The sequence below is a fragment of the Chelonus insularis genome, unplaced genomic scaffold (genome assembly GCF_013357705.1).
Source record: "Chelonus insularis isolate UGA/USDA-ARS -01 unplaced genomic scaffold, ASM1335770v1 contig_44_pilon, whole genome shotgun sequence".
NCBI classification, from domain to species: Eukaryota; Metazoa; Arthropoda; class Insecta; order Hymenoptera; family Braconidae; genus Chelonus; species Chelonus insularis.
The window spans coordinates 339,027-356,150 of record NW_023276585.1 but is presented as its reverse complement, the minus strand read 5'-3'; the positions used below and the strand labels follow the sequence as shown (position 1 = coordinate 356,150).

The 17,124-nt window shown below is 30.9% G+C and overlaps 2 protein-coding genes across 3 annotated transcripts; both read left to right on the top strand.

Annotated features, from left to right (window-relative positions):
- The first annotated feature begins 22 nt into the window (after positions 1-22).
- Positions 23-756, top strand: mRpL33 (mitochondrial ribosomal protein L33). Its single transcript, XM_035088217.1, has 3 exons — positions 23-170; positions 432-535; positions 621-756. Exons 1-3 carry the CDS (start codon positions 127-129, stop codon positions 713-715), a joined length of 243 nt encoding a protein of 80 aa, XP_034944108.1. The 5' UTR covers positions 23-126; the 3' UTR covers positions 716-756.
- Positions 757-1,617: 861 nt separating this feature from the next.
- On the top strand, positions 1,618-2,660 carry LOC118069872 (thioredoxin domain-containing protein 12-like). 2 transcript variants are annotated; one of them, XM_035088216.1, is made up of 3 exons: positions 1,874-1,931; positions 2,016-2,200; positions 2,265-2,660. In XM_035088216.1, the coding sequence occupies exons 1-3, from the start codon at positions 1,914-1,916 to the stop codon at positions 2,527-2,529; spliced, it is 468 nt and encodes a 155-aa protein (XP_034944107.1). In that variant the 5' UTR covers positions 1,874-1,913; the 3' UTR covers positions 2,530-2,660. The 2 variants fall into 2 exon arrangements, with proteins under 2 accessions (XP_034944106.1, XP_034944107.1); XM_035088215.1 differs by having other exon boundaries at positions 1,618-2,200.
- The last annotated feature ends 14,464 nt before the right edge of the window (positions 2,661-17,124 follow it).

Genomic DNA, 17,124 nt, shown 5'->3' with positions numbered 1-17,124 from the left:
TTATTAATCAATATGGCCGCGAAATGGCTGTGAGCCTGGTATTTGTTTGATCCGGTAATAATTTGCAATTAACAGTTTGTAAAAAACTGTGATTTAAATGTTTTTTTATGATTGACAATAGTCACAATGTTCTTGACATTAATTAATTGTGCTAAAAAAGCCAAGAGCAAGTAAGTACTTCATCTCGTTTTTTGTAAAAAATACTTTTTAAGAGCAAAGTAAGGTTAAGTGAATATTAATACACAATTCTATTATAAATATTTTTTATATTTTTTTCGTTTATTATTAATGAAATTCTTTCTATATTATCTTTACATTTATAATATGTACATCGAACAATGTTATTCAAATCAATCAGCCGCATGACAAAACAATGTAAGAAATATTTATTCAGTAAAATTAATGTAAAATATTATTGATACTTTTTTCAGGCATATATTAGTATCATGTGCAAGCCTGGTTAGTGGACATCGAGTAAACAGAATTCGAGAGCGATTGGGCGACAAATTAGAATTTTTATATTTCGATCCTTATGGTAACCAGAACTTTATTACTTTTATAATGTGTTTGAATTAGTAATTTTTCAATTGAAGTAAATTATAATTTTTTTTCTTTTTCAGTTCAAGAAAAAGTTGTGTACAGGGAACTGAAAAAACTTAGAAGTATTGATTTCATCAAGGACAAAAGATATGAAAAATTAGGTCACATAAATTAGAATAAAAAATGAGAAAGAAAAATAAAAAGTTGCATACTTAATTTTTTAGTTGTGATTTAATAACAAGATTGATTTACAAATTTATTAAATGGTAAGGGAAGTCACAAAACTCCCTTTCGACATCTCCCTAACTTTACACAACCGTCACAGGAAGTCGCTATAAAATTGTCCCAAAACCACTACACAGATTCTGTTCAACCGACCATGTAATTTCAAGATCACCCTCGTTTTGCGGTAAGATAGCTAAACTAAAGTAACGCCAACCGCCTCTGATCTTTTTCCGAGTCCACTTCAATTCAAATTGTAAGAGAAAAAAAAGTCTTAGAAGTTGCGACAAAACAGGATCGCTTGAGACAGCATTGTATTTATTTTTTACTTTTTTACATTAGTTTCGCGGCATTATGCAGTCAGCAAAGGGTTCACAACCAGTGCATTCAGGTTGATAAACGCGGCATTCTAACCCTGGAGGACAATAATGTGACAAACACGGGCTATCTTGAATCATACATGGACCATATGCTAAAACCAAAATTCACATTAACTCTGCACAAATCTAGTATCATGTCTTTTACTCACTTTCAATACAAACATTATTTCTGCAGCAGCCCCCGCAGCAAGCAGCATCATCAATGCACTGAAAAGTTTTCAAGGTATTTATTAATATTTGAGAAGATCTATTACCAAAGTTAACTTACATATCGCCCAGGAAAAGCACAATCTTGTGCTAAAGTAGTACAGATAAAAATAAATATCAAATAATATTTAGAAACCATGTCTCACGATATAAAAAAGACTATTTCAAATATTAATACGTTATAAAAACAGAGACCAATATATTTACACCTGCTTAGTCTGGAGGTTTATTTGAAACTGTGTTATCATTGATTTATGTTCAACTGCTAAGGCGTCGATGAATGTGGACAATTTGTCTAAGTGTCATCATTCAATTATTCCTCGCCCAAGGTTATTTCGAATTTTCATATTGATCATAACATTAACTTGTACATGAATGATATAATAATTTATCATGCATGCAATATAGTATTCAATCTATTCAATATGCAAGTACTCTTGATATTCTAATTAGTAACAAGGTGATATCAATTTTTAAAACACGATAAAATCTTCCTGCTGTCAATTGTTTTTTTTTATTTGAGATTTGACATTTTTTATTAAATTTTTCGTATATCTTTTCATTATGGTGTCGTATAATATGGTAAGATATTTTAAATGTTTGCCTTCTTTGAATTTAATTTCTATCAAGGATTACCTGGTAAAGAGTGCATTTATTTGGGCTAAGGGAGAAATTTCAGATTATGGGTTTGGTACAGCTTATAAATGGCGAAGTTTACCAGGGGGTTTACAAGAAGCTAGACGTACTGGAAAACCTATTTTTTTGCTTATTCATAAAATTACTTGTCCTTCATGTCAAAAATTGAAAGAAAAGTTTTCTAGATCAATCAAGCTTATTGACCTCAGTAATTAGTAAGTCGATTATTTTTTCACCTAATAAACAGGTTATATTTAATTGATGTCATTTTATTTTTAGTTTTGTGATGATTAACGTTGAAAATTCATCTGATATATTATCATATTACAAGGAATATACTCCTGATGGAAAATATGTCCCGAGAATTCTTTTTTTCACCTACGATGGTCAACTCATTCATAATGCTTATAATCGTCATCCCGATGCAGATCCTAATCATCGCTATTATTATAGCTCTCCTGCACAAATAATTGATGTAATGCAGCAAGTTATTGACAATAAAAGTAGAAATCCTCTACCAGAATCTCCAACAACAAAAAGTTAGAGCATATTTCCATGACAACAGAAAGAAGACTTAAATATCATATAATCAGAATGGTATTATTGATTACTAAGACATTAAAAAATGAAGTATTGACATTAATATTGGTTCCAATAAATTAGAAAAAAAAAATAGTTCTTACAGTTTGAATATTTAGTGTTTCATGTTTTTTTAATTCCATTGAGATATTCAATATTTTAATAGAAGTAGCCTTAAAAATTGGAAAGTCAAAAGGAGCAAATAAATATATTTTGAGAAAGATTGAAAATAGGGGAGAAGAAAAGATAAGATTAGATAAGACAATGTAAAAGATGATTTAGTAAGGTTTCACAAGATAAAGAAAAGGAGGCAAGTGAAAGGGTAAGAGCTTTCTCCAGCCCTTATATTATACTACAAACGTTACTGAACCTTTGCTTCTGTGAATTCTCTTTGATCCTTCGTAAGGTACCCAAAGTTGTATTATTTCCACAGTGCAGTCCTTTCCACGTTTTCAAACGATTTGAGATTCGTGGAGGCGTAAAACTCGTTCTGATTTCTCTGTCTTTATCTGACTTACCCTCTTATTCACATTCCAAATCAGGGCTTTCTCTTTGGTATCTCCTTTGCGGTATGCTTAATGATGTTGCCACTGCAATTCTTCTTCTCTTTACTATCTCATCTTGTTAAATTGTTGAATAAAACAGAAATGACTTCCGTAGAATTCTAGATGACAGACGATTCTATTTTGTTTGTAGTTTCATGTCGTCATGATTGTCTCACTGTTGAAAAACGAGCTTTAGACTTTTTAATATGAGTCTTAAGTAAAAAATATGAAAATAAATTTTTATAAAGGAAAATGTTTTATGAATAAATAAAGCTGTTTTAAAATAATAAAGGTAAAATGTTAAAGCAGTTAATCATGAAGAGGGAGGTGAAATGTGCGGAGGGATTACTTGAAGAGTCTGTAGTTGGTACGGCCACCATTTCACAGTTTCCTCAGGTTTAAGAGGCCGAAGCTCGCGAGTTGTTCTTTGCTTATTACAGTGTGCACTGTGCTAAATGAGCTCCAGCTTCAACTAAAGTACCCAGTTAAATCCGTTAATTAACTACGTTATATTTTTACAATTTTTTTTCCCTTTCTTCGGCATATATTTTTATCCCACTTGCTCGAATGCCGAGTCCACTAAGGAGCTTCAATAGCACCAGTGGACCCAAGATATATGAGTTTAAACTCACGTGTTTCGCATGTACATGCCACGTCTATTTGCTCACACATTGTTTACGTAGTTGGAGCTCGACGCGTGGTTAAAACCTGCCTACATTTTCTTTTTTTCTTTTTTCATCAACTTGAGCTCGTGTTAATGTTGTGGATACCCGTGTTAACTATGGAGTGGATTGTAGCATATATACCGTTTTATTTTCAAATTAATTATCGTCAAACTTTGAGTATTTTTTAAAGCAACAATTATTCTCAAAATATTTCTTTTTTTTTCTGAAAAACATTTTTGGAGTATATTAACTAATATTGATACATTTTACTTTATTTATTAAAAAATATCAACACTATTTATTAGAATTACTTAAAATTCTCAAGTCGACTTAAATATTAGTCTTCAAGATGGTAATGTTTCAATGTAAACCTCATTCAAGTAGGGATAAAATCAAACAGTAAAAATCATGGGTACTTTTTCCTAGAAAAATACTGTTTTAAATGGAGATGATTTTAGTCATATTTAATCTTTAAAAATAAATATCCGCTTTTCTACAATAATGTAACAAATAAAAGCACTTTATCTTTGTAGTAACAGTGAGTATAATTGAAATAAATAAGATTTTTGTTAAAATTTATTTATTAAGTATTAATTTGATATATTTATATTAGATATCAACAGAATACCTTTCAGTTATCGATTTTTCTAGAATATCTGAATTCAATCGCAAGAGCCGTCGCACCAACTGATGCTCAAATTGAAATAACTTTGAGACCTCAATATCATCACTAGATATCGGTGGTGCTAAAGCTTTTGCTTCCTAGCTGCAAGAAAGAAAATGAGAAGTGTGAAGAGTAAACGGGTATCTTCTCTGTGCTTACTACTACTTCTTTTCCTTTGCAGTAGTCCCCTTGCTCTTATACTATCTATCTCACTTTCTATCCTCTGCCACTAAAAGACTCTTGAAATAAATTGAAAATGGCTGGCATCTCCCAGCTGCTTCGGATAAGTGATACTGACTTCCACCCTCTCGATACGTTAGCCTACATACCAAACAATTTTTACTCATTTCGCTTAACAATACTACTCTTCGATTAAGTTATCTCATCTTTTCTTATCTCATTGTTTAAATTGTTCATTCTGTATCAATCATTTCTTAACCAGACATTTTAATTTAGTTTTTTTTTTTCAATTGATTAAATCATGCAATTTTCTATTAACGATAACATGAAACAAATTGATCAGATTCACACTTGATTATTTAGATATACATGAGTGAAGCCGCAGTCGCGGATCTCGGGAATAGGTATTGAGTCGACGAGTATCATGCGAATGACAGCTAGAGCTAATTGAATCTTGACTCTATCTATCTGTCGACTCGAGCCTGAGACTCGAATCTGCAATGCCCTCATCCCAATACACCCCCGTTGCTTTCAATCGCAGCATCAACAATTGCCATTTACATTTTCTCCATTGGTGACATCGTCAGTGGAAATGAATATTGAGGAGATGAGTAAAAACTAAGCCATAGATATAAGGGAGTGATAAATACATGGGGTGGTATTGAGAATTTTTATGACTCCTTACTGGGTCATTGGCAAAAGTCGTCAAGAGAAAGCAATCCCAGTATTATATTCATTGATTATCGTATAGAATTCGCGGAGCGGACGATCCTGACGATTCCTCGATTGCGCAATCAAGATGGCATCGGGAATGGCATCCTCCTCAACCACCTCCTTTTCCACTCGCCCCCTCGATCTTTCTTACCTTCGACTCAAACTACCAACAAGTATTTCAATATCCGCTCCAATATATTCCCAAGTGAAGACCGAACTGAACGTGTGTGCAGTTATATTGGATTTTCTCACCACACCTTCTTCTTCCCCTCTATCACTACCACTTTCTTCTTCATGTTTTTTCCAGGCTCAGGGAAATGGATGTGTTGCACACGTATACTTTTTTATTCGAACGCGTGAATCGAATCGGTTTTCAATGTACTCTCTCACGCACAGATACATAAACTTTATCCTTTTTTTTCTACCCTACTACTCTTCTTCATCACTCTACTTTCAACCCCATCGAATTTCCCTTCGATTTTGCACACCGTTGCAAATTCTTTTCATTTCTCCTCTTACACGTTCGACCGCTATTAACTGGATAGGATATTTGGATACTCCCTTCATAAACCACATACTTTTCATCCTCCAAGTTTATTCTTTGTTGTTATTAATTAATCTAACAATTTATTTTGTTCACTTTTCTATCATTAGTAATGACTCTGAAACTCCATCACCAGAATACATGGGTAAAGTTCGTTACTCTGAAATTTTATTAGATAGAAGTAAGTTTGATTCAAGTAAACATCATGATCCCCCATTTGGGTTTAATTCAAGCCAAGGTATTCTTAATCAAAAATTGAAGTATTGGAGTCACTTGGAAAAATTAAATTTCTAGATACTGAATGAACAACTTGATATTGAATCGATTGATAAAATATGAAAGAATCAACGAATTCATTGGAAAGTTTTTCCTGAGAGCTACTTTCTTGGCATATTAAACAAGAAAAATACCGAGCTTTTACGAAGGTTCTTTTTCAATTGAATCAAAGGTTGGTTGAAAAGAGCGATAACGATCTGTAGGTCTCAATATAAACAAGTTGGTTGTCCAATTAAAGGCTGATTAATTCTCTATGGCTAGCATCAAGATTTGGTATGTAAGAAGATATACCGATTTCGACTCTACATTTATAATAGTTTTGATTCGAGTACGCTGATGCGTTCCCAGTGTATATGAGGTCAATGGACAAGATATGAAATAATTTACTCAAGCGTGAATCAATTCTCGTATAAAGCACCTGGGCATACATGCTCTAACCCTATTTTGTTCATCACTAGTTCTCTTTTTTTTAATTTATTTTCTTCCATTGGTCTTTCTATTGTTATTTCTCTAGGATACTAAATCAGACTTACGCCAACATGAATATCAAATTTTAATGTATGCCAGTTAAAATTCATCTGAATTTACTCATGCATATATTATTGCTAAGGATAATCATCTTTTTAAACTTTTAGCTTTGTGTTTTACTATCGTCAACAATCTTTACCTTTTCAAACTAAAGTAAAGAAGCATAATGAAGTTCACTTGAGGAAAAGTTCTAATCCAAAGGTGAAATCAAATATTTATTCAAAATTTCATATTTACCGATTTGATTTATTCAACAATAACTACACATCTTAAGTGTTTTTATTATTTTGTTTCATCAAAAGAATCACTGTAAAAAAAAATTGGTAAAAATTTTTTTTGAATCACAGTAAACCAAGAAAAAAAAGTGTCGAGTACATTTTTTATTTGCTGATTGTTTTATAGCCAAGAAAAAACTCTAGATATTTAGGTAACTTTAACACTAAGTTTATATTAGAAAGACCACATCGATCTTTATCCAATCGATCAAATAACAAGATACGATGAAGAAAAAAAAAACGATTTTAGACCCAAGTTCAACAGTACGTCTTTTTCAGGTCGACAGCGTGGGACAAAGTTCCCCCACGTTAATTTATCTCATGAAGATCTTCGAATTTAAAGAAGATTGAGATTTAATAGCCAATACAATTGATCGACTGAAAATTTAGCCTCAAGTAAGGATCTTCCAAATGTCTATAGTTACGGTTGAATATAACTACTTATTTTCTAATACGAAATTCAATCTCCAAAGGGTTTGTCTTCTACTCCTACTCTCATTCTTTACCTCATTTAGTTTCAAGTAATAGTATAATTTCAAATTCAAGTGGAGTTTTACGAGGCATACAGAATCAATCAAAGATTATGAGAAGTGTATTAACAGGTCCATCTCACTCTAACTCTCTTCATTGAAAATAGCGTGTTTGCGACTAAAATGTACTCCACCCCTTTGTCCACAAATTCGAAATCATCATTGTCATGATAGTCGGTATTGTCCGATCAGCATCTCTTCTCCAACTCTCTCTTCATTTCTACCACCCTCGCACGTCTCTCGTAGTATCCTCAGGGGTTGTACGAGGCCTCAAGTGGCAGAGGGTTAAACTAATGCGGTATAATATCCTGCTGAGGCATTCTGTCACGGTCATTCCGATGTGTTTGGTAAACTTGATGTCATCTCATCACGATCGTCCTCACGGCGATTTGTCTGCTTATAGGACAGCATTAAGAAAATGATTCAATAAAATGTTTTTTTTCTCCTTTCTTCTTCTTATTATGAAAACAAACTGTCATAAAAGGAGACTATTACTATTCAATAAATCTCGTGGTAACTTGTCTGTACAAAAGGTATAAAATTTGATTGAAAATGTCTGGCTTTTTTTTTCAGTTGTAATTGAATGACAATGATGTGTGGTTGTACAACAGTGAATTTCGTTGGGTGGAGTTTTACAATTATAAAGTAATTTGAGATTTCGAAAATTTATATATGAGAAACAGAAAAAAAAGAGAGACCGAAATGGAAACGGTTTGCTAAAGGGAATTCGAGATTTTTTTGTCTCAAGCTCTCCCTCTTGGAATGAAGGTCGTTTGTTTCTTCTTTCTCTTTAGTTCACCTTTTTCCTTCTTATTCGTTCTCCTCGACATCTTATTATTGCAAAGAAATAAAGAGAAGGCTCTACGGGATACCTTATATGTATAATTTACCGGAAGGTTTCTCGATACTCTAAGGGTAAGAATGCTTGATATTTTTTCACCATCCCTTCTTTTATTCTTTCCAATTTGCCTCTTTTGGATTTTTTTTTATTTAAAATTAGTGTACGTAACTATGAAGATGATTTAAATGTTTGTCAAGGGAAAATAACGAGTGAAACTTCTCGGATGGCTTTTGAATGAGAAAGAAGAAGAAGAAGAAGACGATAAAGAAGAAGGGGGTGATCCAGCAGCAGTTATATAGGTATTATATACCTAACAGGAAAAGAGACAAAGCGCACAAAACATTGTCGGGGCGTCGTTCCACTCGCAAACAGCTCTCGCGAACTAAAACTTGGAACAAAAGTAAGGACTTTTGTTCCTCGTCCGAAAGTTTTTCAAATTATGGCCGTGAGCAAAAGAAGAAGGACCCGAAGACGTAGCGAGAAGTGTAGAAGTGTAAAGAAGAGGCGAAATAGACTCCTTAAAATCCATTCCTACCCTTCGCTTCGTCCTAAATCTTGATTTACGTCATGGCACTCAAGGTTTCGGAATTAAATCGCAAGAGCCAAACCCATTCATGCAATAGTCGTCCAAACTTTCTTTTCGCCTTTATCTCTTTTCGCCTCCCTCTTTCTCTCTCTGACTGACACTTTTACCACTGCCTACTCGTGCAATTAACCCAAAGGCTTTTAATGAAGATAGATAAGTCAATTAAGATGCACAAAGTCTTCACGGGTTTATTTATAATTATTTATTCTTCAAAGTTTATTTTTAATACTTTGATTATTATTTTTTTTATTGATTGATACATCATAGCACCAATTGTCGAGATTGTTTTTACTAATTAATTAAAAAATTTATTTTCTGCATTTTTCTGTTAATTATTTCAGCAATTGCTAAAGATCTAATTGGAATATTCAATAAAACTTAAATTTTGTCAACGACATTTAAAGGAGCAAATTAAATTAGCTATTATATGTTACTTATTGAAATATTTATTAACATCATTTATCATTATAATCTAAATTATCCTGGTCATTGGCAAATTCTCGAAAAAATTAAAAAAAAAGAATTTTTTATTTCAATGAAAAATATTGTGAATGATTATAAAAATTTGATAGCTATTGTTGATTGTTTTGCGCATTATTGAATTTTATTAATTGCAAAAAATTATTAAAAAAATGTATTTCACAAAAAATGAAATGATTCGTGAATAAATCTGTTCATAGTTTTATTTAACACAATCAAGAGATATCATAAAGTAAATAGCGAACAGTGATAACACCAATAGAATTTTATTTCAAATATCTTTGACGTATTTTTTCTCATTATCCCTTTGAATCCAATATGACGGACCCGGACATTTCAAGGACTATACTACTACTATTGGAGAAAACAAATGGTAATAAGAGAAAAAGAGTGAGGGTGACGAGATCGAAAAGCCATAAAATTGTGTGGCGCACGTTTTTGCACGATAGAAGGGCCAAAGGGTAGTTAGATATAAGGTATACCATGCATTTGACAGAGTATATATAGTATACATGTATATAGATAGGGGACAATAGATTTTCGATGGACCTTGGGTAAGAATCAGCGGGGAATCGATGAACATGAGCAGCTTTTGTAAGCCGACGGAAAACGCACGTGTATTTCACTCATCATTTTTTTTTTGTTATTTTCACTTTCAAGCCTTTTTATTCATACAAATTGAGACAAGCGCACAATAATAGCATTTTCATGGAATTGATAAATTTTTAAAATTCTTCAGTGCTTCAATATCAAATTATTATTAAAAACTTTTTATTTTATCTGGTCTTTCTTAAAGGAGGGACATAACCAGATAATAATTATATAAAATTGTAATCCAATTAGAAGATTTATCTTGTATTTAAATTAATTATTTTATTTAAAAAATAATGTAAAGAGGCGAAACATTGAATGAACCCCTACACGTAATTTTACTTAAAATGAATTCAGCAATTGACATTAACTACTTATGATTATAAATTTAATAAATTATAATTTAATTTTATAATGATACCAATAATTAAAAAATTTTTATTGTAAAAAAGATTATAGTAAAGAATTTTATTAAAATTTAATTTTTAAGAGATAAAAAAATAAATTATGATTAAAATAAAATCTTTAAAATTAATACAGATATTTTTTCTTTGAAGTTTCGTGAGTTGAGATAAAACGAAAACATATGTATCGTACCCAAAAGATGAATTATAAGAAGTAGAAGAGACAGATTGAGAGGGTACAGAGCGAGGGTTGATTTTCCATGGCTTTTAATCGCTGCCGAGGGTTAATTTCATGTTACTTTACCAAGGGTAGAGTTTGACCCTATTATTCTCTGCGGTTGAAACCATCTAATTGCCGATTAATCGGCAATGCAATTCATTTGTAAAACTGATCATAACCAAATGATTATAATTTTCATTTTCATCATGTATTCCATCAAATACATTTCAATTATTTGATGACTTTGATAAAATAACCATTTAATAATTTAATAATTATTTGAAAAATTATGTTTATTTTCAATAAATAATTTTAGTAACTAATTGATTCCGAAAAGAAATTAAATGAAAATTTCTAAATCAAGTAATTTATTTGCTAAATATAAATTATTCTTATCTGAAAATAATTTTTGTAATGCAAATAGTTGAAAAAATTAGCGGACAAATTGAAATGCAAAGCGAGCATTTAAGCGTAGTAACAGTAAAAAAAAAGAAATAGGTAAATAAAAGGATGAGGTGTAGGGATAGAAGACTTGGGAGGGGCGTGTTTCTGTGACTATAATTTGCATGGAAATTTTTATCGCGAGTAATATTCAGCAGATGCGTTTATGGAGAGATAATAGCAGGGGATAGATATAACATTGGTGGTGAATTTTTCGGTGGAAGAAAATAATGTCTTTATGCCTTACTTTTGAACGACAAGTACCCTATGGTATTTTATCTTTTTCTTACTTAACATTTTCTTGAGTGTAAAAGAAAGTGAGAAATAGTGAGATATATTTTTTTTTGTCAGTGACTTTTGGATTTTATAGTTCTCGTATGTTAATTTAAACTTTAGCGAGTTGGAAAATGGTGTAAAGAAGCAAAGAAAGATGATAAAAATGAGAGAAGGAAAAGAGAGAAAAATATATAAAAATGATCGAGGAATATAATACATCGAATTTTCCACGCTCGATCGACTCGAGAAAAAAAGACTATGGACTCTTAAATTTACACAATGAAATTTAAAGAGTGAGGAGGTATATAATATGTAAGAACTAAAAAGAAATAAAAAAAGACAGAAGAAAAAATGCGTTATATTATCCACATATCCGTGATCTACTTGAAATTTAGCTTTAGGAATCCCGCAGAGCTTTTTTCTGTCAACGAGGGTGTTGTTCGTTAGAGTGAGAAAGACCAAGAACATTTGACGGACTTATATTATATTATACTTATATAGACTCACATATCCTTTATCGATGAAGAATTATATGGAGAGTGAGTCCTACGGCGAGCGCCCCACCGTCTTCGCTCTTTTTTAACTTCTTTCTTCCGTCTAGTTCTTTACCCTTCTCATGTATATCCCATGAAACTAAACGTTGTATTTCTGCTTTTATACCTATATCACTTGGACCACATCGAAAACAATTCATCACACAAAAGATTCTTAAGCGTTTTTATTTTATAATACTTGGTACCCACAAGATTGCGAGACTCACGCACTCAGTAGTGAAACTTAAGATTTCATGTGGAATAAAAAACCAGAGTAAACTCTTTACAACATTCTTCATTGCAACTTTAACATCTAAACTTTTTTTTACTTTATTTCATTTGATAAATTGAATCTTTATTGGAAAATTTCTTAAAAGTAGAAAAAGTCAAGGAGCTGTCGGACATGGGGTACAGTTGGATAGTAGTCTTTCAGAATGAATCAGTACGAATAACTCTAAATCAATAACTGTACATTGATCACCAGTCTATCAAGACCATCACCATGAACCAAGTCTATAGAGCTCTGAATAAATCAGTGGTCAGTTTGGCATTGATGGTTGATCAACATGATGATTGATTTTCAATTTTTTTTATTGATTTATTTAAAAATCGTTCCAACCTTATTAATCACTATTTAGTATTTCCTGAAATTAAGAATAAAAGACAACTATAAAATAAAAAATAGATTATTAATAATAATTTATCTACTGGTCTCTTATTCTTTGGATAATGATAGCCATTTATAGAACATTTTACGTTAGTTTGATTTACTAGTGTTAAAAAGCTTATTTAACCATTCAAGAATTAAATGTTTAGAGTATTAACACATAATAATAAGTTCAGGTATTTCACTTTTATTTCTTACTAGTGGTTTAAAAGAGATTAATGAGGACTAATATTTCCTATGATGTAGATTTTTGTAGCAATTAGAGAGAAAAAACATTTTTGAAAGACTCTAGACGATGTACAATAACAGCCATTAAGTATCATCACTGTTTTAATTTGAATTTTAAAACCAAATGTACAATAATGTAATAAATTTTATTTGACAATTCATTATTTATATCAAATGATTAATTACGATGTTAATTTTGTACACAGTCGACAATTCCCCAAAGCAGAGAGATATGATTTGAATGAACACGTACTGAGGATATATCCACACTGTTGGAACCAATAATTAATGTGATAAAATGAGAATTGGGAATTTCGGCAGAGATCGAACGATGTGGAAGTCATACCGAATTATTGAGTATACTCTCAATCACGTCACTGTCGACTAATTAACATTAACTCATGGAAAAATTTTACTAAATGGCTGGCTCTCAATATACGAATGTGAGCTGACAATCGACATCACTATACTTTTTGATTCAATTTTATAATTAGAAGATTTCGTTGATTACTCTCGTTGTCTAGTTAAATACCCATTATTTTATTTCAATTATTTGATGATATTGTTTTCATTGAATTATCTTTTAACCTCATTTTAGAAGAGTTTCTATCAACCTCTTTTATAAAACTTTAAGTTAATTTTTTTTAACAAGATTTTATTTCAAATTAAATTTCTCTTTACATTGAGCTATTTCTCATTTCTCTTCGATAGATAAAGTTATCTTCTAGAGATGAATAACTCAATTATACTGAACTCAAACATATTTCAATATTTTGATCATCAGATAATAAAGAAGCAATATAAGAAAGGGAAGCAATAATTTTATTAAATTTTTTCCGATCCCCTAGTTTGAATTTGCTACCCCTATTGAAAGTTTTTTCTCGCGCCTTCTGCGGTTCACGTAGCAATGCTTCGGGTTGTAGTGCGTAACCACCCGCTCAGCCTCCCTTTCGGAGTCCGTGAAGTAAGAGAGACCGTTATCCCAATGTTGTCAATTGCAGGTCGACACCTTTGCCCTGTCGCGCGTGCGGCTAATCGCTTTAGAATTAAGTCGTTGAAGCTTCGTCTGTCATATATATTTTTTTTTTCAATTCACCCTCTCCTTTTTTAAAACTATTCTTTGATATCCCCCTTACTCTTACTGGTTAAATCTAAGCTGCGTGGACAAATTACGGCTTGTTAGTTCCCATTTTTATTGAAGTCAAACATTGGCTTTAATTACATTATTTACTTTTTAACATGGGATAGTCGTCAATTTTTTTTTCATCCGATTTTAGAATAATATTTTACCGATATTATGAAAATCTTAAAAATTGATTATGCAAATCTGAAGCCTCTCTAGATATTTTCATTCGAAAAATAGTACTGAAAAAAGTGTTAATAATCAACACTCTGATTTAAGTCTGTAATGTGATGTATATTATGTCTAAAAGTCCCATTTAACATAAAATTTATGTAATACTGTTATTTATTATGTCGTTAGGTTTTATAAATTAATAAATGAATAATATTATATTATATGTAATTGTTTTATCGGGTTGGAAGGAAAGTAATAAGAATTTTTATAAATGCTATTCTTTATTTACAACGCTCATTACTTCTCACCAAACCCAATGAATGAATAAATAAATATTAAATTTTAATTCATCATTCGTAATTTATTTTAAACAAAAAAAAAAGCGTCAAACTAACAATAAAATGATATTAAAAGCCTAAAGAATAGAGCCACTATTAAATAAAAAAATAATTTATAATTTATTGAATTGAAAAAAATTCAAGTTTCTTACTTTATTTAGATTTCATAAAATAGAGAGAATATAATTCTTGAAAGTGATAAATATTTGATAAAATGCTCTTCATCATCTCAAACATTCCTGACGTGACCTTGAGATCAACCTTGATAATATTCTGCTTGAAATATTTCAAAAAAATTCACTACATTAGTTGTTCATTGAGGAATCCAATAAATAAATGAAATATTGTTACGTCACATAAACGAAAATTTTAAACAAGTTTGAATAGAATGTGTTATAATGCAATAAAGTACACAACAGAGATATAGAAAACATCAAACAAATTTTAACGTTATTCCTTTAAATGAAAATTCCATCAGAACGCTTTCAAAAGAGCGTTGGATGTTTGGTGTTCGTGATAAATATATTAAATAGATGAATACAATAAGCAATATAAAATATACATAGCAGGTAATATATACATATATTCAGTAAATGATATTTTCCATCAGAACGTTAAGGGTTGAGAAACTTTCATCGACATTTATTTTTACGTACCATGACATCATTCGGTAAACACTGAAGACTTTTTAATATCGCTGAATTATTATTCAATAAAATTTGAAGGAGTTGGTGTGAGGGTTGCTAAGCTTAAGATTCAATTAAAAAAAAGATATCTTTTAAATGATCGAGAAGAGTTAAGAAAGGGATCGGACCATTATATGAAATGATAATTGGAATGTATTTGATAAGATATTGTCTAGTTTTGTTTCTGATTATTTCTTTCTTAAGACGAGTATTTAACTTATGGCTACGTGAAAAGCATGTGAAACGGTATTCAATATCTTGGTTTTCACCCTTCTTATTCTTACTCATCCCTTTTGTTGAGCGGGTGGAAGCTCAGACTGCCGTTTGGTATTCTCATTGTCACCACAAAATCGTCGTCAATAAATTACGATGCCTTCGGTGTGACTTTTGCCTCGAACTCTAGATGGATATTCAATGAGTCATAGAATATTAATTAATTTTTTTGTTAATTTAAAATTTTAAGAATTTCTCGTGGAATGAGGACGATTGAAAGGGACAGTTATTTTTATCTAGCTGGTTTATTTGTTTCTTGGATCAAAAAAAAAAAAAATGATTCAATTTTTTTTATTGAGGATCTTTTGTGTGATATATTGTTGAAATAATCATAATGAATTGTTTTATATTTTTTGTGATACATACAATCTATTCAAATCAACAACAAGCATAAAAACTCTTGTTGGGGGCTTTATGTATCTCAAAAATAATGCGAGACTTCAAAGAATAAACAGATTAAATCCTTTAAACATTGCATTCATTTTTTGCCAGTGATTTTTTTCAAAATTAAAATATTGAATTTGAATATAAAATATATATTTCTTTTTTAAATTCTAGCAAATTATTAATAATTTTATTCTCCATATTGTTCAATTGTTATATTCTTCTAATGATCAGTAACAAAAAAATAATAAAAAATAAAGTAGTTTTTGTTGAAAAAAATTTTTTTTAATTGTCACAATAAATTTTTTCTTTATTGTGAAAGAAAGTAAAATTGAGCTTTTCGTGAGAGTGTTGGAAAATGAGTTTCATAAACTTGGAGACGACTCCGACAGTGCATATAGTTGAGATATTCCAGTGTTCGTGGGATTGGCGAAACAATTCCCAACTGAATAATATTAGTATCCAACAATAGAGCTGCTAAATTGAAATAGAGAGACGGGTCGGTTTATTCTGCACTGCCTTGTCTCGTGGGCACGAAACACGCACACAGTAAATGCTCCTATGATTACATAATGTACACACACAAATACATAGCCAGAATTAGTTATGTGATAGCATTGGTGTGCATCACCAGGATGAACTCCATGTTAAAGTACTGGTGCGTTTTCCTCAACTTGTGTGAGTTGAACTTGTACATTGACACAAACTTTACGTACTGTATATATGAGTGGAACAAAATAGGGGTGACTTGGAGAGGCGAGAAATAGCATACAAATGAAATATTAATTAAATCCATGATAATATTCCAACTCTGTCTCACTCATTTTCAGTATTCTCATACCTTTTCACTTGAAACACGAGAATGGTTATTATCATGTGTAGAAGAGAATGGGGTAATTATGAATATTTAACTTTGAATTTCCATTGTAGAAAATGATTTATTGAAAATAATCCGATCATTTTTTTCTTGATTTATACCATTTTTGAAACAACCAATACTTTCATTTTTATTGAAACTCTTGATCAAAAATTAAAAAAGTATGTATAGTAGCTATAAGTAGAAAATAATTTAATAACAAATTAAATTTTTTTTTTACTCAATTTTTAATTATGGTATAAAATCATTTATTCATCTGAAAATTTATTTCTCACGATCAATCTATCATCATCCACAAAAAAAATGGAAACATTAATTTTACCTGTAATAATAACGAAAAAGTTATGAACGATGTTAGAGAATATTGAAACGGTATATGATGGGTGGCTCTTTGGCTTTTAACGTTTCGAATGTCCATTAAATATTTGCTGAGTCTTTTGGTCTTTTTATCTCTCTTAAACACAGTAGAGAACCCAATTTACCTATGGTACCTACCTGTTTATCCAGAATGAATTTC

Coding starts and splice junctions, on each gene's coding strand:
- mRpL33 (XM_035088217.1), top strand. CDS start 127: ATGTTCTTGACATTAATTAATTGTGCTAAAAAAGCCAAGAGCAA. Junction 171..431: donor GCTAAAAAAGCCAAGAGCAA/GTAAGTACTTCA, acceptor TACTTTTTTCAG/GCATATATTAGTATCATGTG. Junction 536..620: donor TTTATATTTCGATCCTTATG/GTAACCAGAACT, acceptor TTTCTTTTTCAG/TTCAAGAAAAAGTTGTGTAC.
- LOC118069872 (XM_035088215.1), top strand. CDS start 1,914: ATGGTGTCGTATAATATGGTAAGATATTTTAAATGTTTGCCTTCTTTG. Junction 2,201..2,264: donor CTTATTGACCTCAGTAATTA/GTAAGTCGATTA, acceptor TTTTATTTTTAG/TTTTGTGATGATTAACGTTG.